Source organism: Alternaria postmessia (assembly GCF_024291825.1).
Source record: "Alternaria postmessia strain BMP 2775 chromosome Unknown scaffold_3, whole genome shotgun sequence".
In the NCBI taxonomy this organism is placed as follows: domain Eukaryota; kingdom Fungi; phylum Ascomycota; class Dothideomycetes; order Pleosporales; family Pleosporaceae; genus Alternaria; species Alternaria postmessia.
Window position 1 is genome coordinate 462,367 of NW_026260076.1, and position 22,593 is coordinate 484,959.

The 22,593-nt window shown below is 52.3% G+C and overlaps 9 protein-coding genes across 9 annotated transcripts; 5 read left to right on the top strand and 4 right to left on the bottom strand.

Moving 5' to 3' along the window:
* Positions 1-651: 651 nt before the first annotated feature.
* Positions 652-1,788, top strand: J4E82_000919 (uncharacterized protein; the record flags this gene model as incomplete). Its single annotated transcript, XM_051727239.1, has 1 exon — positions 652-1,788. One exon carries the CDS (start codon positions 652-654, stop codon positions 1,786-1,788), a length of 1,137 nt encoding a protein of 378 aa, XP_051593046.1.
* Positions 1,789-2,204: 416 nt separating this feature from the next.
* J4E82_000920 (uncharacterized protein) lies at positions 2,205-3,014 on the bottom strand (the record flags this gene model as incomplete). The annotated part of the gene is made up of 1 exon (XM_051727240.1): positions 2,205-3,014. The coding sequence occupies one exon, from the start codon at positions 3,012-3,014 to the stop codon at positions 2,205-2,207; it is 810 nt and encodes a 269-aa protein (XP_051593047.1).
* Positions 3,015-3,418: 404 nt separating this feature from the next.
* Positions 3,419-6,623, bottom strand: J4E82_000921 (uncharacterized protein; the record flags this gene model as incomplete). The annotated part of the gene is made up of 4 exons (XM_051727241.1): positions 3,419-3,756; positions 3,805-3,926; positions 3,977-6,456; positions 6,537-6,623. The coding sequence occupies 4 exons, from the start codon at positions 6,621-6,623 to the stop codon at positions 3,419-3,421; spliced, it is 3,027 nt and encodes a 1,008-aa protein (XP_051593048.1).
* Positions 6,624-7,059: 436 nt separating this feature from the next.
* J4E82_000922 (uncharacterized protein) lies at positions 7,060-9,797 on the bottom strand (the record flags this gene model as incomplete). The annotated part of the gene is made up of 2 exons (XM_051727242.1): positions 7,060-9,514; positions 9,598-9,797. 2 exons carry the CDS (start codon positions 9,795-9,797, stop codon positions 7,060-7,062), a joined length of 2,655 nt encoding a protein of 884 aa, XP_051593049.1.
* Positions 9,798-10,385: 588 nt separating this feature from the next.
* Positions 10,386-13,290, top strand: J4E82_000923 (uncharacterized protein; the record flags this gene model as incomplete). Its single annotated transcript, XM_051727243.1, has 2 exons — positions 10,386-10,466; positions 10,516-13,290. The coding sequence occupies 2 exons, from the start codon at positions 10,386-10,388 to the stop codon at positions 13,288-13,290; spliced, it is 2,856 nt and encodes a 951-aa protein (XP_051593050.1).
* Positions 13,291-13,401: 111 nt separating this feature from the next.
* On the bottom strand, positions 13,402-14,652 carry J4E82_000924 (uncharacterized protein; the record flags this gene model as incomplete). The annotated part of the gene is made up of 1 exon (XM_051727244.1): positions 13,402-14,652. One exon carries the CDS (start codon positions 14,650-14,652, stop codon positions 13,402-13,404), a length of 1,251 nt encoding a protein of 416 aa, XP_051593051.1.
* Positions 14,653-15,183: 531 nt separating this feature from the next.
* J4E82_000925 (uncharacterized protein) lies at positions 15,184-16,908 on the top strand (the record flags this gene model as incomplete). Its single annotated transcript, XM_051727245.1, has 1 exon — positions 15,184-16,908. The coding sequence occupies one exon, from the start codon at positions 15,184-15,186 to the stop codon at positions 16,906-16,908; it is 1,725 nt and encodes a 574-aa protein (XP_051593052.1).
* A 515-nt stretch (positions 16,909-17,423) lies between these two features.
* Positions 17,424-18,062, top strand: J4E82_000926 (uncharacterized protein; the record flags this gene model as incomplete). Its single annotated transcript, XM_051727246.1, has 1 exon — positions 17,424-18,062. The coding sequence occupies one exon, from the start codon at positions 17,424-17,426 to the stop codon at positions 18,060-18,062; it is 639 nt and encodes a 212-aa protein (XP_051593053.1).
* A 526-nt stretch (positions 18,063-18,588) lies between these two features.
* On the top strand, positions 18,589-20,325 carry J4E82_000927 (uncharacterized protein; the record flags this gene model as incomplete). The annotated part of the gene is made up of 3 exons (XM_051727247.1): positions 18,589-19,323; positions 19,371-20,089; positions 20,139-20,325. 3 exons carry the CDS (start codon positions 18,589-18,591, stop codon positions 20,323-20,325), a joined length of 1,641 nt encoding a protein of 546 aa, XP_051593054.1.
* Positions 20,326-22,593: the final 2,268 nt, after the last annotated feature.

Sequence of the window (22,593 nt, forward strand, 5' to 3'; positions counted from 1 at the left end):
ATTTTTACGAGCACCCCTTATAACAATTGAGATCTTCGACTTCACTGGCTTGATGCGATACGCTAACATAGCTCCACGTATGGGGAACAGGTTCGTTCAATAGCAGAGGATAGGGCTTTACCTCAAATATACAATCGACCATATCTCACTGTCCTTTGATATCACGAAGCATCGCTACGGCATGTGACACACCATGACAGACATTCTACTTACCGTTCACGACTCTCTCACCGCCCCGCTACCTAACGCTTGAACTACATTGTAAGGTAGCACCCACATATGCTTATGTTGGCAACGCTCCAGCTACTACTAGTATGTCTTCAACCACTTGAGCTGTTCTCTCACCTCCACCATTGTTGCGTACGATACATGCGATGTTGAGACGATCTTTACAAGATTGTAATCATGGCCATGAATGTTACTTACGCTCACCAGACCGCTCGGCAGCGCTTATCTACAAGCCGTACCAGTCGCCGATCTCTAGCTTCACCTTACCCATCCCCAACACCACAGCCAGCGAGACCTACCCAATCGCAGGACCCGCCTATCTGCGAAGTTTTCGCTACTCTGATCTTCGATCGTCAGAGAGCCTACCAAAGTGGATTATGTGCTCCGCCCGCACCACTCCTAGCACCAGTTACTCGAGCAGAAATGACTGCTAAGCAGACACCGACTAGGAACGCTGGAAAGGCCACTACAGACACACTGAAGAAGCGCGCTGTGCCTGTACGTCTAACAAGAGCAACAGCAAAACGTCAGAAGACCGAACCAAACAGCAAGCAGAAGTTTAGTTATGAGGGGAACATGGGCAACGGCATATCAACTGCATCAACGACGAAGCCCAACAAAGACACTGAGATCATAACAATATCCGATAGCGAAGATGACAAGCTCCATCCTGTGCGAAAGGGCAGGTTTAGTGCGCCGAAGATAAACATCCACGAAGATGAGGATGATATTAAGCCTAGTATTGCCTCTCTCACACCGAACCCGGAATCCAACGATAAGCAAGAAAAAGAGCAGCTGCGCAAAGAGCTCGATGCTGCAAAATTAGAGCTTGATAAGATAAAGGAACTTCACGAAAAAGATAAAGACGACAGTGAGCTGATACGGGTTCAATCTAGCAACGCTACAAAACAGGCCACAGAGAGACTACAACAAGAACTCGAAACTGAAAGAAGTAATTTGAGGGCTATTACAAGGTATAGAGATCAGCAGCGCATCGAAATCGACAACATTAGGGCAAGGAACGATCAGCTAGCAACAGAGTTACAAGAAGAGAGACGTTTAAGAGAGGCAGAGAGACGGGAGCACGAAAATATAATGGAAGATGTCATGAAGGCTAAGGAACCAACCTCGGATGCGGCAAAAGACCTCCTCATCACTGAAAACGGACGACTTAGAACGGAAAACGAGACCCTTCGAGCCGCCGCCACTGGACCACCGCCTATGTCACGACCCGCGTTCCCACCTGCTCCGCCCTCCATATTTACACCCCCGTCATCCCAACTATCACAATCATCGTCATACCCCTCCATCTTCATCTCACAAGCAGTGTCTCCTGCCCCTTCATCCCCAACCCCGTTCGCGCCAGCCGTTCCTACCCAGGAACGCAAAGAAGAGAATGTCCGAAAAGTCTACCTTAGGGTCAAGAACCAGTTCGATAATCTTCAATTGGCAGCTAGCAATCTGATGAAATGCACCCGAGGGATGGAATTGAGCAATTTCGGGCAATTTGGAAAGTATCTGCGGCAGTTGAAAACGGTCCTGGAGGAGGATGCGAGGTGAGTTGAGCGGATGGTAGAGATATGGGAGAATGACTAGGATGAAAGTGTGAGCGCTCTCATAGTCGATGGGGACATTTGTCTTGAGTGCTTTGAATATCGAGGCTTTGCTGCGCAGCGTCAAGCATGTTTCTTTTCCGGAACAGGAAAAATCAACTGCTTGGGTGCATATGGGATCGGTGCCTTACGTACACATCTCCTCATCACATGCTCATTAGAGTGAGTCATCGCTTAAAAGCAAGATGGCGTGTTCAATCTAGGAGCTTGAATAGACGCATTTGCACCCCCATAATGAGTAATGCCAACATCGTACTCAGGCAGTTGTGTGATGGGTGCTCAAAAGCCATAATGGACAGTGATGTTGACGTTATCGACGATACACCGCCATCCTGGGTACTATTCAGAAAGTTAGTTGTAATGTCAAAACCATATTCGTGGTCTTGACCGTACCTTGGCCCTCGCCCACACGAACACCCGATCTCCCTGTCTGAACGCATTCAAGAAGCCTTCTCCACTACCTGCGCCTTCATTCCCCTCGTTCACTTCACTCAAACCATGCTCTTCCCAAGCAACATGGTACTCCTGTCCCGAAGCCATGACGCGATTGCCCTGCAAATACCACGCATAGTCCCCCTCACCCCCCTGCGGCCCCTGCAACGCGCTCTCTGGCCTCTTGACGAGCGACCAGCCACGACCAACCATATTAGTATGGTAATCCATTGGGCTGCTCAGCCAAGTATTGACCAACCGCGGAGTAGGAAGTCGACTGTTGATGTTGGAAGCATCTCGCAGGATAGATACTTCAAGCCATGAAGACGTCGAGAAAGTGCCTTGTGTGTCTTCGCTTGTCCATCCTTGGTCTCTGCTCATCACATCAAAGGTAATGCGCTTGATCTTTACTGTTTCGCCACCAAGACGTATCCTTTCTACGACAGATGCAGAGTATATTTCGGCTTCGAGACACAATGCTGCTGCGGATGAGCTGTTGGCGCTAGCGCTGGCGTTGGCATGGACTTTGCGCCCATTCTGAGAGAATTCAGCAATAGGCCAATATTGCGCATGCTCCAGGATGCTGAGTACTAGTTCAGTGGGCAGTTTGAGTGTCTTGAGGAGAGCGCGGGCGTGACAGACGTCAGCGTAGGTTGGTGTGAAAGGGCCAGTTGGCTCAGTTGTGCCGAACAGCCAGTCCACGCTCGGCAGTAGTTGCCAAATGCTGCTCAAAAAACTCATCGCTTTGAAGAATCGACAACTGTCAGTTTCAGTGTGGTCATGAGAAGGTGATGAAATGTCCAGAAGTGTGAACCTGCGCACGGTTGGGGGAGTCGCGTTGCGCTAGCAGGGGTCGCCGATGAAGGGCAAGAAGTGGCGAGATGGTATCGGTTTAGTCTGCCTTGGTATCCTGTCAAGAACAGTACTTTCCACACTTTAGAGTGTGCACCACAGGAACTCCAAGCATGGCAATGGAACATCATACTTTATGCACCTGTCACTTGCGAAGAGAATTTAAAGAATCCATTTTTGCAATCGCTCGAGTTAGCTCGAACACCATCTGTTTTTCGCCTCAAACCTCCGTCGTCGATCGTACAGCTATAAACCAGCATGAAATATTGTGGTAGTTACCAGACATTGGCGCCTCAAAACCCAAACTTGCTCTTCATAGCGCCCATGACGAGCCCTCTCTTCTGCTTTCCAACAAACTTGTTGACATCGTTTGCCCAACCTGCACTGTTCTGCGAAAGATTATCCATGCTATCTCCAACAATGTTGAGTTTCTCCGTGCGTTCATTGAGCTGGCGACTCGCCCAGGCACCCCAGCCTTCTTGAGTTGGGGTCCCCGGTTGAGTGGGGTAGGACTGGTACCCTGCGGCAGAAGAACTGGCAGCGGACGGGTTGGCGCGACGGCGTTCTTGCTCAGCCTCTGCGCGTTGTTGCGCCATCTGACGATTCGACAAAGGTCGATCAGGACCACCGACTAAGGCATGTTAGTCGATACTTGAGAGTAACTGGCGAGATGACTTACTGAGAAGATCCATGTCAGCTGGTGTGACGTACTGTGTGCCGGAGATCCATTGGATATTGCTGATAGTCGGTCGTGGCGGGATCAACAGCTCTGGGTTGAGCAGGACGTCTTTAGCGCGTTCACTAGAAGATATCAGTATAAGTATCGCTAGTTAAGAGAGGATTCGACTCACTATTGAAGTCCGGTTCCGAAAACGTTAACTAGAGCCATCTCTGCGGGACCTTTCCAACCGAAGATGTCACCAGTACTTGTGATGACTGCCTCGGAGAAGCGCCGTACGTCTAGCAGCTCACTGAGATTGATGGACACGATCTCCTTCAATGCAGGTAGTGAATAAGCTCTCGCACACCCATCACCATACAAGCCAAGCAGCGCGTATCCTTTGTCCTCGTATCTAACCACAGTCGCCGCATCGCACAGGAACTGGTCAAAGGTTTTGTGCGCTCCCTTACTGGTGGCAGGGCGGAATAACCTCGCTCCCGATGCTGTTGTGGTTAGAAGCACACCGCCAATCTTGGAACCATTTCGAAGTCCAGCAACGGCAGACTGCGAAGCATAAGCTGGTCGACCAGTTTCGGCATGCATGGGACAAATGCTGATGACTTTGTCTTCTAATGAGCACACGCCCACAGACTTCACTGAGTATCGGCCACTTGATTCTGGTAGTAGCTTGAAGGTTGCAAGGTGACCAAGGTTGGTGCCCACATGAAGCAAAATGCTGGAGTAGTCTTCATCTTCGAGCGTCATTACACTGAACTCAATAGAGGTCGGCCACTCTGCTTTAGGAGTCGCCTGAGTCGAACTCCGTCGAAAGCTGGCGCGCTTGTCTGGTTTGATGAATTCTTGTATCGATGCTCTGTAGATGATTGCCGGTCCTCGCAAATCGATGATGGCCAGACTGCCGCCTTCAAAGCCCGCAGCAACGAAGCCAACGTCAGAATGTTTCAAGGCGGTGACTGGTCCGTTGCCCTCGTCAAGCAAGGTAAAGGGCAAAAGTCCCTCTTTGAGAGCCGCTTCACTCCTTTCTGAGATATCTGTGAGCGCTTGAGCTTTGTTTTCACCTGGTGGGTATTCCTGCCCAGCATGCTTATTGACACCCCATCTGAACACAACTACTTCACCACTCTTCAGTCCTACAGACAATTCAGATGCCGCACCTGCGAATGAGGTGTGTGTGACGTTGACATGCTCTGGTCGGCCGACTGCTCGAGCAACGTCTACCTGTAGCAAGGCAGCGTTCTCAATCTCATCGGCATGGCCTGCATCCCACAATCTAATTGTGCCGTCTGCATGAGCTGTCTGTACTATGTTGCGGTGTTCGAATCGCTTGAGAGGATGTACAGCCTCGGCACCACCGATAAGAAACTGTGGACCGTGTTGCCGCTTCTCGGTCATGCCGAGCCATCGTGTGCGGTCTACCGGTGCCAGGTTCGCGTAGTTGATGTACGGATGTACAAGTGTCATGGAGAGATGCAGCTGGTTAGTGGGTGTGATGGGCATTCCGCTTGGGAACGATAAGGTGATCAACTCTCCAGAAGCAAGTAAAGCGATAATCGCAATTGGATCGTGACAGCCAGCATAGTGAGGGGAGGTCCGTGGAATGAGAAATAGATCGACCACTTCAGTTCCGGGTGGGCATGGAAGTATTCTTTGCCTTTTAGGGTTCTCGAAGTGATCCGACAGTACTTGCCAGGACGCGGTAGCATAAACAGGTGTCCGGCCCAACTCGAATAAGGTCAGACTTTTGGCTGAGATGTTGGATGGCTGTCCACCGGCGACAAGTATAGCGGTATCATCTGGATCCTGATTTGCACACCAAGCGATCTTGAAGATGGGTGACTTGAGCGCATATGACCCGTCGACAGCACCTGGACTGAAGCTCCCTTGGCCTGGCTTGTTCACGTTTGTGTCGGTCAATGTCCTCGCCTGCACAATGCGGCCGTCCTTGGAGTCCCATATAACAATACTGCTGTCTTCATGCCCAGTCAGAACAAAGGTGCCAGTGGGATGCCAGAAAGCCTGTGTCAAGGGAGGTTCGCGGTCCATGTGGATGGAGGCGGGATCGGAATCGCCTCCAGGAGCTCCCTTGGGAACCAGGTAGTGGAAGAAATGCAAGGCCTTGTTCTGCTTGAACGAGTAGATGACGGCGCCAGAGTTGTATCCAATCAGGAGGGAGCCGATGTCTCGCGGGTGGAGCGATAGTGTGACGACGGAGACGAGGCGTGCACGGGGAAACTTCTCTCTCCACAAATTGGGTATCTTAAAGGGCGTAAGAGCCTCCCTGGCCAGATCATAGGCGTACACATCGCCCTGCTGTGTGCCCAGAAGCGCATAGTCGATGGTCGGGTCGCAGTGGAGGGCCGTGATTTTGGCGGGCGGAGAATGGGCGTTGAGCAGCTTCTTGGTCTCGAGCGAGAAGACGGACAAGTCGTTCTTGGAGTCTACACACAGCAACTTCTCAGCGCAGAACTGCAGGATCTTGACCGAGGCGCTGCGCGTGGGCAGCGGCAGCACAACCTCGACTCTCTTCTGGCCAAAGACGTAGATTTGGCCGGGGCCGAACTTGCTCTCGCTGGTGCCGACGGCTATGAGAGACTGGACGGGGTCGTATGCGACCTGGGTGACTTTGGAGTTGATGCCATAGTTGCGGATCTTCACGTGCTGTTAGCTCTTGCGCCTGTAGGGCTGTTGGCGAGGGCGGGAACGGCGGGGTGAGGGCAGCGAGCGCGTACATGGTCGAGCACAAACAGATCAGGACTTAGGCCTTGGGAAAGGTCGTTGCTGACACCGGCCTGCTTTCCGCGCAAGAGGTGAGCCATGGCGATGTGTGTATTTCATACCTCTGCTCCCAAAGCCAGCGATGAGGATTGCGATCTGCGACTGACTGACGGACCGCCCAGCTGCTTCGCCGGCAAGAACGCGTTGCGCGACGTCATTTCGGCAACTTTAAGCGGAATGCAGGGTCCACGCCACGTCACAGCCACAGCTAGCAGTCATGTCATGGGTGATGCTCGTAGCAGTCTGGTCAAATGAGATTAACGTCGGTTACAATAAATATGCTACTTTAGTCAATACAAGGCGCCTGTTCGAGCCCTGACACCGCGTCATTATCGCCAAGTACACTGACTACATCAACTAAACCACATGCTGGCAATGATAATCCCCCCCGCTTGTTGCTAGAGTTTCCGAAACGCCACAAGTTGATCTATGGTATCCAGAACACCATGTGAATTCACACTTACTCATCAAAACACCTTACGTCGACATGGACGCCCCATTAGCGCCATACATGGAGCCGTTGGGAGGTTGCGGCGTCCCTGACCCTTGCCTACTACTACTGAAACTGTTCTGTGCTGCAAGCCGGGCCTGTGCTTGCTGGGCTTGTTGCCTCTCAAGCATCATTTGCTGCGGATTGCTGGCTACGCCATTATAGGGGCCAGCGGCAGCAGGCGTCTGCGGAGCACCGTATTGCGATGGACCGTAGTAGGTGCTGCGCATTTGCCCTCCAGACACCGGCGTGCCGTATGTTGGCCGTGTACCATAAGCTGATGGCGTAGGTGGTGCGCCCTTCATAGGCGAAACATTACGTGGCGGCGGTGCTTGTGAGCCATTGTACAGAGGTGCCGCATTTTGTGACCGAGGATAGAAATTGCCCTGATTCTGCTGTGCGGCATATCGATTTTGACCCTGTGCTGGTGTCGAGTTGTAGTACTGCGAGCCCGTGGCGCCACTGTAGCCACTTGGCTGTGCAGAACGCTGCGGAAAGTACTGCCCAGAAGGTGTAGTTCCATAACTTGGTCGCGGCGTCTGTTGGCTGTACGATGGGGTTGCCGAATACCCTGATCGAGCATTGGGGGCATATGGCGCACCACCTGGTTGGAATGTTTGCGCGGCATTCGACGGCGAGCGTTGTAGATGCATTGAGGATGACCGATGGAGAGACTGCGGTTGCGTATACACTGGACGAGCGCCGGACTGAGGCACTGACTGTCCTGGACGGCTGTACTGATGGCTAGCCGCGGGATAATGCACATTGGTTCCAGAGCCTGTTCGAGCCAAAGTAGCTGGCGTTGCAGTAGTCATTCCTGGTGTCTTTGCCAGTTTAGACAGTTGGTCCTCCTCCAAAACCCCCTTGTACTCTTTGGCATCGAACAGAATGGTTCGACTGATGTTGAGTTCGTCCATCTGGTCTCCGTTGAGTTTGGCGACAGCATACGGCGGAAGCTGTGAGATCAACAAGGTAAGCTGGGACTTGAGAATCTGATACACATCAAACTCTTCAGACGAAGGTGTTGATGGGCTGCCGGCCAAAGTCGCAAGGGAGGCGTTCTGCACGACAGGTGTGCGTGGGTTGGTTGTAAGGGAGAGGTTTCGTATCCTTTGATAAGATGCAAGTGTCTCCAAGAGTTCGGAAATTTCCTTGAGCACCTCGTCTGTGTCTTTCTCCTCTTCAGTCTTCTCCTCCATGCCAGGCAATTCATCTCCTTCGATTGGCGTGAAATTCTCCACAGCCTCCTTGAACAGTTCGTCCTCATCGGTTGTTCCGTTTGCAAGGGCCCGCTTAGCCTCCTCAGGATCGAGCAGAGCAGGATCGATTGGGAACATGTCGTTGAAGCGCTTCTCACCAACCCTCTGCCACCATACCATGTTCTTGGTCTCTTCCGGAATAATAGCGGAGCTGTCATCTCGCGTTGGAGCAAAGCTCGAGTAGGCACTGCGGAACAAGGCGTCTTCTTTGGCCTGTTGGACTGCAACCAGGATTGCCTCAGACGGTGGCTGTTGCGCTTCACCCATGCTCAATGCCCGCTGTCTGCTCTTTTGCTTTGCCGTTGGTGAGGTCTGGTCCTTGGGCATATCCACCCCGCCATACCCAAGCCAAAAGCCCGAAGATAGATTTTGGTGCGCGTACGATTGCGATCCCTTGCGACGGGGTTTGGGCGCTTCTTGGTGCGCGAAGGTGATGGTACTGTTGCCTTTGCTCGTTGTCGGTCGAGCAGACTTGGGAGGGCTGATCTGTGGCAGGTGGGGAGGTGCGCGAAAGACCTCTCCAATGGTCGCAATCTTCTTTTTGTTGTCTGGATCGGGGAGAGGATATACTTCGGTGGTCGAGATAAGGTTGGGCAGATTCGTCTCGCGAAGAGGTAGAGTAACCTTGACGGCGGTATCGAGTGTAGATATTCCATCGGTGGGTGGTATCTTCTGGGGCTGCTGCAAGCTGGAGAAGAGCTGCTTCGGCGGTGCGCTTCCGTACAGCGTAAGAACGGTCCTACTCTGAGGCACCTCGGCATCCTGCTCTTCATCCTTGATTGGCACAGGGGTACCATCCTCTGTCGAGACGTGGGCATCCGCGTCGCCGTTGACGCCCTCTGCTGGGCCATGTGCCTTGCGCGCATCTTCCCTGGCAACCAAGTTCTTCAGTATGGTTTGGAAAGCAAGCACTTTGCCTTGAAGCGCAGTGTCCTCGGGCGATGTTGGCGCAGTTGACGAGTCGCTTGGGCCGTTGGCTGCCAGGATTTCGGCGGCAGCACTCTCGACATCCTTCTCCAATGCGTGCAAAGATTGGTATGAGCCGTCTTGAATCAAGTTGGTGATGGTCGCAGGGCCGCTCGATGGGGTCAGCTTGGTGCGCTTCGAGTCGGCTTCTCCGGAGGCAGATCGCGTTATCGACGAGGTGATGGGGTGTGACAGAATCGAGGGCTTTGTGTCGTAGCTATTCAGTGTCAACATGCGAACGCAGACGGTTCCTCGAGCCCAAAACGCGTAGGCGCGGGACAATGTTTGCATGTGTCATACCTCTTGAGGACTGCCAGTATGTCTTTTAGTACGGCCTGGAGAGAGCGTGTGTTGGCGGCTGCGCTCTCTCCCTGCGCAGGCGTGGATGCGCCGTTGGCAGCAGTCCCATGAGGCTCTCCGAGTTTGCGTTTTGCGGCAGAGGGCGAGTTGGGCGCGGGCGGCAGCGACGGCGGGGTGAGGGTGCCGTTGGCGGCGGCCATGGTGACTTTTGGGAGGCTGTTGGCGATGCGCGAGTGATGCCGTGGGATGCAACGCGCTCAGGGCGGCCGGAGTCGTTCTTAGTCTGTCTCCTTCACAGCATTCCCTCCCCGCGATATCGGAAGGCGCGATGGTGGAATTGGTAGAAGCGCGTAATCGGACCCAAGACTGCTCCTGTTGACGCGCAAATATTTCCCCAGAGGTTGGGTCGTGCTGTTGGAAGTTGTCCAAAGTTGACTTAGTCTGGTCGAAGTGCGTGCAGCGAGCGATGAATGGAACGCGAGGTGCCAAGACAGCCTTGGAACGCCGCATAGTACCACAAGAAACACCGCCTAGCGAGCTGCGACGATTGCCGTGCTTCCTCGACAGCTGGAATGACCTTGGTATCACAATTTGCTATTTCACAGGTATCCGCTCTTCACAGTCCTATCCGCTGTCTCTGGTAACCATGTTCAAGACGTGGTTTGCGGCTGTAGCATAGCACGCTAGTGACGATGGAGCATAAAGTACCCACGATTTTCTTACTGCCCTCGGCAAGCCATCGCAATTGTCCTTCCCACGCGTCTGTCCACGTTCGTTGCGTCAGATGAATGCCCCCAATACTCTCCCTGGCAGCTCCAGGTAACACGTACTGCTTCGGTCGTCGTGTGACGCGCCTAGTACCTTACTGGGTATGCTCGCTGCTGCTTCAAGGCTGATGTATACTGACTTACTTGCAAGTGTTTTTGTAGCCCTGTTACCCATCACCAAAAGCGAGATACATCCGTATTTTCGACATGCAGTCTCCAGGCTCCTTGGGTGCTTCTGCTCTCCCATCGCCCCACGACTCTCAACCCCCGCCACGGCATAGCCTTCCGTCGCCATGACGAGCCTCAACGGCCTCCAAGGCGCTACTCCGTACACACTTCCAAGGATGATACCTTTTCTGAGGTGGAGGAAACTGAAGGGCGTCCCACATTTCGACCGCAACTGTCCCGCGCCGTCAGGAAGGCCCTGCGCCCAACTAGGCCTGCAATAGTCCTTGCCTCCATAAACGGTCCAGCCAGAGACCTTTATGTTACCCCATCTGATGGGACTGATCTGTCCTATACTGCGCCGCGACGTCCTTCGCGAAAACTCAAGCCGAAGACTGGATTTTGTCGCAGCACTCTTCTGCTTGATGAACCCGTCTCGCTCTATTCAATCCTTGCCCGGTTTCTCCAACATCACACAGCGACACCAGCAGCCAAGTCGGACTTTTACTATGCCCCGCTGGAAATGGAGCTGCTACAAAATCAAGGCTACACCCTGGAAAGCGTAGAGCGATGGGCTTCTTGTCTCGTGGCGCCGCGATCGATTGAAGCCGCAAGGGTTTTCGAACAGGGGGTTGAGATGCCGCCTCTGTTCTTACTCTTATTGTTCCTACGTCGTAAGCACATCAAAGCACCTGCCCTTGACACCATCATGAGGCACCTTGTTCATGTTGCGTATTCAGAGTCGATAAGCTGGTCCCAACTTAAAATCATTACGGTTCGTTTACTCCACCATGTGCGAGAACACCGGCCTGAGTCAATGTCATGGGTCGCCTCCTTTTTCGCCGCCGAAGCAAGCCGCCTACATGATAATACACCTGGAGCTGATCCTCTGCCACCAAATACACTTTCAGACTTGACTGAGTTTTGCAACAAACTCCTTAAGCTGATATCACTGCCGACACCTTCTCGACCTGTAGTGACCGCTGTCCACCAAGAAAAGGCCCAGTTCCAGATCCTTCAATACATGGCCAATAGGTCGCCTGCAGTAGCAGTGACGCGACTCGGCTTCCTATCCGTAGCGCTCAATCAGCTGGCTCATGCCAAGACACCACAAGAAAGAGAATGGGCTGAGCTTAAAGGGTCTGCCTGGCCTCCGTGGAAGGAGAATCGTACAGCAATGGATGAGGACAAAGGCTACGAGTTCGGTGCTTCCCGAGCTTCCCAGCTTCTGCACCGTATGCACGAAGCTGGATACAGCGGCGGGTTGTGGGAAGACATAGTGCAAGTCTATGCTGGTTGGGACAAAGACTCCAGTCCAACGATACAAACTCGGACGGTTTTACCTCTTTCCTCCTTTCAATACCGCAAGGCTAATGGACTTCGTGCTCTACTCTGGGCTGGCCGCATACGAGCGACACGCACGCGCAGGGAAGCCTGGGCATGCTTCCTCTCACAAGAGCTATCTGGAGGACGTGCTCATTCCGCTATATATCTCGCAATGTTCGAAAAGTTGCATTACGGTACAGCAGAAAGATTGACACACCCAGAGTTCTCATCTGACGCAGGTGGCACTCCAGAAGAAGGCCCCACCTACTTGTTACCCGGAGATATGAAAGAAGTCTTGCCAGACCCGCTGTCCACGTTACACCACGTTTACATCAGCGAGCCCGTTCCCGGGTATAGAGAGCTATTTCAACGGATGCAGACCACTCAGCTCAAGCCTGATAATCATCTCCTCGTCTTCCTAGTAGAGACGTGTTCCGACTTCGATATGGGCCTAGAATTACTGGCCATGGCTAAGGACAGGTGCAATGGCATAATAGGCCGAATTCTTGATGGAACTCACGATCAAGATCTGCCATACCAGCCGATCTTAGGTTATTTCATCAAGGCGATCATCGTATTCTTATGTCGTTATGGACGCGTCGAACAGTCACTGCCCAAGGAAGTCCATTTTCTACGGCCGGAACAGCATGCCAATCAGCTCAGGTCGAACCGCAACTACCTGGTCGAATACGCGTACATGGTTCTTAGACATTATCGGCCGCTTTACCGACCAGCTTGGGCTGCCATGATAGAGAAGCTAGCATGGCATATCAACCAAAATGGGCAAATTGGAATTACTCAGTATAAACGTATTTGTGGCATCCTTGAGCAGATGGAGCAGCTGCATCTCAATGTCGACGACGAAATCTTTCTCCAATTCTGTGTTGCGACTCGGTACACTGCTCAGACCGCCCAGCAAGGCTTCGCGTCCATTGAGGATACGCGACATGTCCTTTCCACCAGTTCCCATCGCCTCCGAACGCTCTTTAATAGCTTGGTCGGTATCAATGCCGACGTGCAGTCACCTTCAGGTCACCAGACTGGTAGTAACGTCGTTCCGCTACACATTCCAGGACCTGCAGAACTACATGCTTACGTACGAGCACTAACTGCTCTCCGGGATTATGAAGGACTTTATTCCTTCACTACTTGGCTCACCAAACACCATGTCGAAGTGACGGCGCGCGCAAAAGCTCAGCACTCAGGCAGAGACATTCTCTTCAAGATGCTTGTGGCATTGCGATTAGCTGTCGATGGTGGGGCTCTTGAGCCAGAAGCTGGCTACCTATCTGGCGCACCAGAAGACATAGCACTTCTCATCAAGACACAAATCGAGAGTGTTGAACAGTGGGGTGGTTGGCCTGAACGAGAATACGTTGACATGTATATCAATGGGCATTTAAAATCGGAACCACCTCTCGTTGGAGGACGCTAGACGGATGTATCATATGGGTGGGTTCCCTCTTTTCCTCGCGTTTGCCACCCTTTTTTCGTGTAAATATATGAGTACAAGCAATAAAGCCGTCTCAAACGACTGTTCTAAAAACTATTGGGTAGTTTTCCCTTCCATCCACGCTGTCACCTCTGCGAAATTCTCTAGCCATTCCAACTCCGCATCGCCACGCGGAAGAACAGGTAATGCTACAGGCGCCCTTTTTGGAAATTCCGCTTGGTAAGGTTGAATTAGAACCTTGAAATTGAGCCCATGCAAGCTTAGGTGCTGCTGTTTCAGCGTCTCATACAGGCGTGTCACTGCCATCACCTCTCTTTCTGCATTGTTTCGCGCCCAAGATGGGGCATTCGCAACAACAGCACAACATTTGTCCACAATGTCCGCGGGCGCAACCTGTATATCTGTAGCGTCCGTAATATGCTCTTGGAACATCTCTACTTGACTTTCATACGGCACCAGGGCCGGCCATGCGAAGCGGACAACGCACCCCTCGGTATTTTTCCACCTCGTATTCTTCGCCTTCCTAACCAGCTTCCTCGCACAGCGACGTATATCAGTGGGAACATGTTGCGTGTTGAGGTTATCAGGTGCACGAACCCTAAGGTCAAACGGCTCCTTCAGACGAGTTGGATAGGTTTCGTAGATATCTGCCAAACGGTAGAGCTCGGCTGCCATTGTTTCTGCCCTGAGCAATCGGAATTGTTGGTACATGTCGATGAATGTTGCTAGATCGTCGATACTGAACGGCAGATCCTTCGAGAGGTATGCGTACCTATGGCAAACCGCGTCTTTTATACCTAGCTTGGGGACCTTGGAGAAGATAGCTTTGGCTTGCGGGGACAATCGTGGGAGCCATGGTTCGATGAAGCGTGCGTAGTGTTCGTGGAACGCAGACCACGTTCTGTCCATGACGATGGAGTTAAGTTCCGCGAGGAAAGTTCTTGCGAGTTGGTGTTCAGCAAACCTGGACCGATTTTGAACATCTGCTGGTAACCATCCGCATGCAGTCGCCTTCCAGTCTTCATTGCGGAAAAACAGAAAAGCTAGGCTGCGTTCGAATATGTATGGTATTTCGTCCTTGGTCTTGGGTTGGATGAAGCACAAACGCCTTACGCTGTCTGAGATGGAGAGCAGTTTTTGCCATGTGCTTCTGTCTTCAGCACGGAAGTGATCGCCCCAAGCTGAGATGCTGTTTTCGAGGGACCAAGTGAGACGGGGACCAGCGCATGAGGACAGGCGGATTAATTGCGAGAACTCAAGATCGTTCAGTATGTCTCCGTGGAGCTCACAAGGGAGCTTTTCGAGATCCTGCGCGATGCGCTGGAACCTTTTGGTTGCTAGCATAGGTTTTTTATTTTCCTTTGGTGCTTGATTGGTTTTGGTCTGGGGCAGGCACAGGACTAGACTGGAGGTTGTGAATCTTCCAAGTGTGTGGCTTGCCTGTTAAGATGCGAATAGTTATGATTGAAAGGTACCTCTATTCGTTCTCTGTGTTATGAGAATACAACCATCTACGCTTGCCATTCGTCAAATGTTGCTGCCTGGCGTCCAAGGGTTGAGTCATGGAAAGGGCGCCGGTAGCGTCAGGTACGCCGCCCTTGACCAAGATCCACTATCAGCAACTACCTCGAATCACCTTGTGAGCGCCCACTTTTTGAGACACCCTTAGAACCGAAAGGAAGCTTATGGTATACCTGATGCGCTATGGCAAACCCCAATTTCTTGCTATTGCCTCAAATGTGTCGGTCCGTCAGAATGTAACGCGAACTTTTTGACATACCTGCACTCGTGGCCTACCTGAATAGTTACACTGCTCCAGTGTCGAGAAAACAAGATACATCTCAACTTTCCGTATCAAGAGTACTGTCTGCTACCATGGCACACTTCTCACCGTTATTAGCAGCGCATTGCGCAGCCACCGCTACACCACAAGAGATATCCAATTGGCTGCGAGATGATGAAGCGCTCATCAGCGCTCAAGGGAATTGCAGCTGGCTAGCTTACTATCTACCGGAATACGAAACTGAAAGAGGGTTAGCTATTGCGACATGTCTTACACCGTCGCCCGCTTTGGGTCACGACATCAAAAAACTCATCTACAAAAACGTTCTGAGCAGGATCCGCCGGCATCTGAAGAGAGGTGGATCGAACACAACGCCGGACGAAACTGTCCACGAAATTGGAATCGCCGAGCAGGCAATACCTCATTCGGAACTCTCGACTACCTTGAGAGTTATTGCGCATCTACAAGAGGCCGCTATAATCCAGCGAGACACCACAGCTAGCACTATCATGGCTTGGTTGGAGGAGCGAGTTGCTCTCAGTCGACACACCATCTCAGAGTCTGCTCCACACGAGGCGGAGATTCCAAGGCCACCGCCCACGCCACGCAAACGTTTGTGTTACATCTGTCGTATGGCTATGACCACTTCATACCCTCCTCAGCCAGCCATGTGCATACCCTGCGGTTCCTTCAACCACTCTTCTTCCATGCTTTCGACCCCATCAAAGCTGATCTTGCCACATACCTTCACCGCGCTCGTAACAGGAGCGAGAGTCAATCTTGGCTACCACACGGCATTGCGTCTTCTGCGTTGCGGTGCCCGAGTAATCGCTACAACACGGTATCCGCTTGATGCTATATCGCGGTATATCGAAGAGCCTGACTCCCATGTATGGAAGGATAGATTGAAAGTAATAGGTGCAGATTTCAGGTGTGCGAAGGACGCGCACGATTTGGTGCATGAAACGAAACAATGTCTGAAGCAATGGGCTCATGGAGGGGACGTGAGATTGTCCGCATTGATCAATAACGCAGCGCAGACACTTACAGACAGCGTGAAAAGAGAAGAACATGCCATAGAGCGAGAGAAAGCTTTGGGTAAACGTTTAGTACACCGGGAACTATTGATTGAAGGGAGTTACACAACCAGAGTGCGAGGACGAGAACTACCGATGAGACTGCTAAACGCTGGGTCGACTAGTGTGCCTCCAGAGAGCTCTCTCGAAGAACAAACAGGCGCTGCAGGCTCGGCAGACATACTCGATATGTCTTACAAAACAACCACACAAGTAGAGCCCTACACCAAGTCCTCCTGGGTGCAATCTATATCTGAGATACCATACGAAGACGTTGGTTCCGCTCTCTCAGTCAACACGTTCGTCCCATTCATCCTTTGCAGGGAACTCCTTCCTCTTATGGGCTGCAGCAGTATTGAAAAACCTACCAAGCCTCAAGGCTACATAATCAACGTCTCTTCCCGCGAAGGCATATTCGAGTCTCACACCTCTTCATCTGCAAAACGAGGCAAACACGTCCACACCAACATGTCCAAAGCCGCACTCAACATGCTTACCGAGACAGAAGCAGAGCCTGCTTGGCGTAAGAAGCGTATCGCCATGAACACAGTGGATCCGGGATACATGAGTGCGGCGCCTGAGTACGAAGATGCTTTCGAGGGCATGAGGCCGATTGGCTGGGAAGACGGGGCTGGGAGGGTGTTGTGGCCGATTGCTGTGGCGGAGATGGGGGAGAGAGTTGTTTGGGGAAGGTTTTTGAAGCACTATGGAGCTGTGGAGGGGGAGGCGGGTAGGGGGTGATGGAGGAAAGGGTCCAGCAGTACTATCCAGCAGACCTGTTCTGTAGCGTCTTGTTGCATATCTGTATGTATCCTTGTATTGTAAGGCAAGAGGGTATCGAAGTCTTGGTACAGTAATGACAAAGATCACGAGGCATGGCTGCCGTGTCTAAACGGCTAGTGTCCGGAGTAATATAACGGGCCAGACGCGTGACGCGGTAAGGGAAGGGTCAGGGTTTAGCTTAAACAGCTCTGCCGAAGCCAGCCCCGCCGAAACGTCAAACTGCAATCGAGCGTCTCTCCAGTCTCCAGCACGCCGCTCCGTCAGTTCACTCTGGCGCTGGTAAACGGCCGAGTCGCATTCGCACGCCAATTCTACACACGTGTGTGGAAGTACATTACCTAACAGTACACTCTGTTCACTTGGCTAGGCAGCCGTATCGTGGGGCCGTACAAGTACAGCGCCGACAGTTAGCAAAGCACTGGACAGACACACGACTATCCACCGCTCAACGAGCCGAAACCCAAACATCCACCATGGCATCCTTTTTCGAACAGCTATGGGAGTCCATCTTCATTGCGGGGCCGACGCCCACGCTCCTTATCGCAACAAACGCCTCGTTCGCCGCGCTCCAGGTCCTTTTGTTCGTCATGCTCATTGCGACGTACAGCATACACTTTGTTATTCTCTCGATTCTGTGTGGAGGGCTTTGGTGGTCAATCAACTGGTTTGCGACGGAGCTTCGCGCTGCCCAAGCCAAGGAGGAGGAGGCAAAGCGCATCCGGGAAGCCAGAAGGGGCGGCAAAGAGAAGGGTGACGCAGGCGACGACGGAGAGGGAATGGACACAGGCGACGACACCGAGGTCGACACCGAGGTCGAGCAGAAGCAGACCCTCAAGCCCAAACCCAACCCGCCGCGTGCACCACGCCCGGAAACGCAGAGTACCGTATTCGTTGAGAAGCCTGACGGAAGTGAATCAGACAGTCCAACACAGCTCTCGGCTTCTGCGGGTCGTGGAGGCCCTACTGCTGCTAGCACTACGGGGGCAACGACGAGTCTTGCGGCACCTGTAGAGGATGCGCTGAAGCGAAGGAAGGGCATGGGAGAATCAACCGGCGACATATCAACCGACAGCGAGTGGGACAAGCTGTCGGAGGACTCTGAGGATAAATGAAAGGTAACATGATCTTGTTAGACGCTATTCAACACTGTTGCGTATATTTGGAAACTAGACGCGATTAGACTCTGTGGACCTGTACATCCATGTCCTTACACGTGAACACGCGCTGCCGCCTTTGTTACCCTGCATATGGGATATCGCTGCCAACAAATTCCTGGTACCATGTCGCCATGGTTTCCACCTGCACCCTCTGCCCTTTGTGCCTTTCCACTTGATGTTCGTTCCCTGTGCTTGATGCCCAACCATGTCATGACGGACTGGCCGTGCTTGCCACGCGCCGCACCAGGGCCCTGGATGCCCCGCCTTGATGCAGCATTCACCCATCACAGTGCCACAGACTTGATTGTCTTGATGCAGCGCTCGAGATAATCCTCACATGTCGCTGATGAGGACGCGTAACCCTTGCCCGCACCGGTAGCGGTCCTGCTTGTCGATAAGTTGTTGCCTTGAGGCTCAATTCGCGAATACCCAGTTGCTTGTACCTCGTGCCCACCCCGCCACATCCACAACATTCGCCCTCATGGCTACCATCAACACCCCCGTGAGCCTTCCTGAGGTGACGGAACAAGCCGGGAACTACACATACAATGCGCACATTCCGTTGGCGAATTGGCTGCGCACAGCCAGTACTATGCAAAAAGAGGCCCAAGTCTATGAAGCAGAGGGCAACGACGCGCAGACCTATCTCCTCCTGTACCGACACGCCGATCTCGTCCTTCAAAAGCTACAGGGTCATCCGGATAGAAACAAACCGGAGAACCGGAAAGCGCTGAATGCTGCAACGGCAGCCGTCAGTCGAGATCTGAAGAAGCTCGAGGAGATCGCGCCGCGCATCAAGAAGAGACATGAGGAACATGAAGAAAGGAGACGGAGACAGAAGGAGGCTCTAAGGTCGTTGGAAGGAAATGGCGTCGGAGCGCTTCCCCAGGAGCTGGACGGGCTGGCCATTCAAGACCGAGGGTCCAAGAGAAGGTCATTCGATTCCAGACCCACAATCGATGCACGCTCTTTGGAAAACCAATCACTGGCCGCAAGACTGGCGCAGAGGGAAGTTCGGAGGAGAGACACCATTAGAAGAGGTGTGCGACAGTATGGTGTGTCGGAAGAAGAGGAGCAGGCACGTCGAAGTGGAGGCACATGGGACAGCTGGCAGAACCAGCTCAGCCAGCCAGTGGGCGACGGAGATGATATCTCGAACCAACTGCAAGAAGTTGCAAGGCTCCAGCAGAACGGCCATAGAACATCATACTCCTCGGTGCGCCCCATGCAACAGTTTTGTGGCTCCTGTACTGACAAATCCAGCGTCCTACGTCTCAGACCGCGTCTCCATATCACTACCCTACCGTTCCATACAAGACCGCTCAAGACAGATGGTCAGACTCACAGTCGCGCGACGCAGCACCTGCGCGACCTCCGAAAGAGCAGATATACAGACAATCCGGAACACCGTCAGCGCCACCACCCTTGCCGCCCAAGTCGCCAGCTTCTACGTACGATGCGCGATTTGGCCACTCGCGGCCTCCGCCTGTCCCAGGCAAGATCTCGGAAGGCGCGCCACCTCTACCAAGCAAGATACCCGACCAAAGACCGTTGACTCCTTCAGCCGAACTCGACGAGTTTACATTCAAGCCTTCTGCATTCCTCGAGAATGGCGACCCCCTTCGTCCTGTCTTCCTCCCGTCCCAATTGCGCAATCAGTTCCTGGCTGTTGCTTCGTCCAACACACGTCTCAACTTGGAAACATGCGGTATGTTGGGTGGAATATTGAAGTCTAACGCCCTCTTCATTACACGGCTTATCATTCCCGAGCAAACAAGTACAAGCGATACATGCGAGACGTTGAATGAAGAGGAGCTATTCGACTACTGCGACAAAGAGGAGCTCATGGTTCTTGGCTGGATCCATACACACCCAACGCAAACCTGCTTTATGAGCAGCAGAGACTTACATACGCACGTCGGATACCAGGTCATGATGCCAGAAAGCATCGCAATTGTTTGCGCACCGACAAAACAGCCTAGGTATGCTGATATCCTCACGACCGCGTTCGAGACACTGACCATATTACAGTTGGGGATGCTTCCGCCTGACTGACCCCCCAGGCAAACAAGCCATTCTCAATTGCAGCCGACCTGGTATCTTCCATCCTCATGATGTCGATAACATCTACACGGAAGCCTTGAAACCAGGCCACGTAGTTGAGCTGACCGATGCACCGTTGGAGATTGTTGATATGAGGCCTAAGAAGAACTTTTAAAGACTGCCTTCTCTACACTTTGAGGACGATATGACCGCAAGACCAATACCCAACCCATGGAGATTATCCATCACGAAGGAACAAACCTTACCGCATAGCGAGGAGTTTTTGTGCATTTGGGATTCTATGAATCTGCTGGTGTGTTTCAATAGGATTAAATGTGGCATGCCTAAAGACCAGCATACGAAATCAGTATTGCCCGAGTATCATTGTCCTTTGGCGAAAACCAGCATTTACGGAGTAAATGTGTTGAGTAGAGTTCGAGCATCATCACCACCGTCTCTTTCTCGTTTTGGGCGACACAATGTCCCGCCTTTTCCCTGTGTCCCCGTGCCCGTTATCCGCACTGTATACTTGCCATCCAATAGGTCAATTGGGTGAGTAGCTGAACATCTTCATCACCTCGTTCCAAAACATAGATCATCAGTCATCGACCGATTGCAAAAACATGAAAGAGCAAGATCACTTCACATTGATCGTCGGTACTGTTGATGGCATGTTACGTCGATACTTATGTGCTACGCTGATCTTAACAATCTTCCCAAACTCGATACAAAGAAGCAACAAGCAGCTCACTTGGCACTGCACCGGCAGGTTCCGTTTATCTTTAGATGAGTATGGGGAATGAGATTGCTTTTCTTCCCTAGCCCACGTGCGAAAAGAAAAACCTGTTCACGCATAGCACTACGTTGGTATCGAACATCGAACCCGACATTGAACCCGACATTGAACCGAGCCCAACCACCCCTTCCTGCCAAGAAAACACATCTACATCGCAGATAAAACAGTTCACGATCGTCGACGTCATCGCACGAAGGCGTTAAACAAATCATCTTGATTCCACCTACCCCCTTAGTCGGCTGCTGCTATCGGATAAGACCCGTGCCGGTATCCGAATTGCCGACCGATAACTGCTCCCCGAAACATTTCGGGAGATCGACAAATCGACAATGGCATACATGTAGCGTTCCCTTTCTAGTGCTGTCCTGCTCTTTGGCCAAGGAATCATTCGTTCGTATGCATATATGTAATATGCCATGTTGCCGAATGTGGACAGGGGATGATGCCTCGAAACAGGTTTCCGTCTGCTGGGTTCTGATGTAGTCAAGGGCAGACTCGACCTGAGTGTCGTATCAGGCCCGCACGAAGCTAGTTGTTAGGGCTATGGGGGTTTGGTAGCGTGGTTCGCTGTATTGAGAATATCGCGCGCGGGAACGGAGGGTCGTAAGGCGTTCCATTCATTGGTTTGCAGGAACGCGTGGTGCGCAGGAGGGAAAGTCAGGTTTCTTGTGGTATTCAGTGTTCTAGATGGGATTTCGGATCAAGCCGAAGGATCGTTAGTCTGAGGGGTTGTGGATGTAAGAGTGACTGTAGAGCATGTCATGCATGCAGGCGGGTACAGTGGGTATGTTGGGCGTAGACGCTCCCCTGGCATCGCTGATGCATTCACGCGTATCTGATCGAATTCGTAGCTGTCGCACATTGTTTTTCGTGAGGCTCAGTCAAGATTCCCATGCCAGCCAGCCACCGCGAGCTCAATTCTTCATAGTACAAACACCAAGAGTAATCATCGCATTCGGCGTTGAGATCGGCAACCCCCAGAGAACACCAATATACTTTCGGTATATCTACGCTAGCCGCATGGCTTTGCTTCTTCTACGTTGTTCTTAGTTAGCCAACGGAGCTTAGATGTTTTAGCATATGTTGGGCGTGTATCGAAAGGAAAACTTCGCACATCTGCCGTGGTCGAGCAGAGAAAGTGTATCGAGCCCCCCTCAGCCCAACTTAGAGGCCGCTGTCTGACATCGTTTGCTGGGTGATTACGACGCTGGTGTCGATGCGCACGCGTTTTGGTATGCGCGACATGTAGTCGGCGATAAAGTGCAGAGTCAGCTGCGTGCTTCGTATTTGGTGGCCTTATCAATCGGAACACCGTTAGCAGCGATCGTACGAGAAATTTCTTAGTCGGCCGAGGAAGGTTTGAAACATATGGAAGGAGCTGAAGGACTGACTGGATACGCCCACGCAACCTCATGTCATCGAATGACTAGGATGTGAAAGATCCCAAACGTGTGGTACCGAAAAGAGCGACGCGCAGCGGGGAAAGGGAGGCTGCACAACTATACCAGTTCCAGCGGTCCCGCCAAGCCTACTCCACAATTCTGGTTGGTGCTAGGTGTTACTAATCGCGTATCCTATCCCCATACTCGCTCAAGAGGCTCGGGCTGACCATGGAAATGTTGTTGATCATCAGTAACGCTCTTGTTA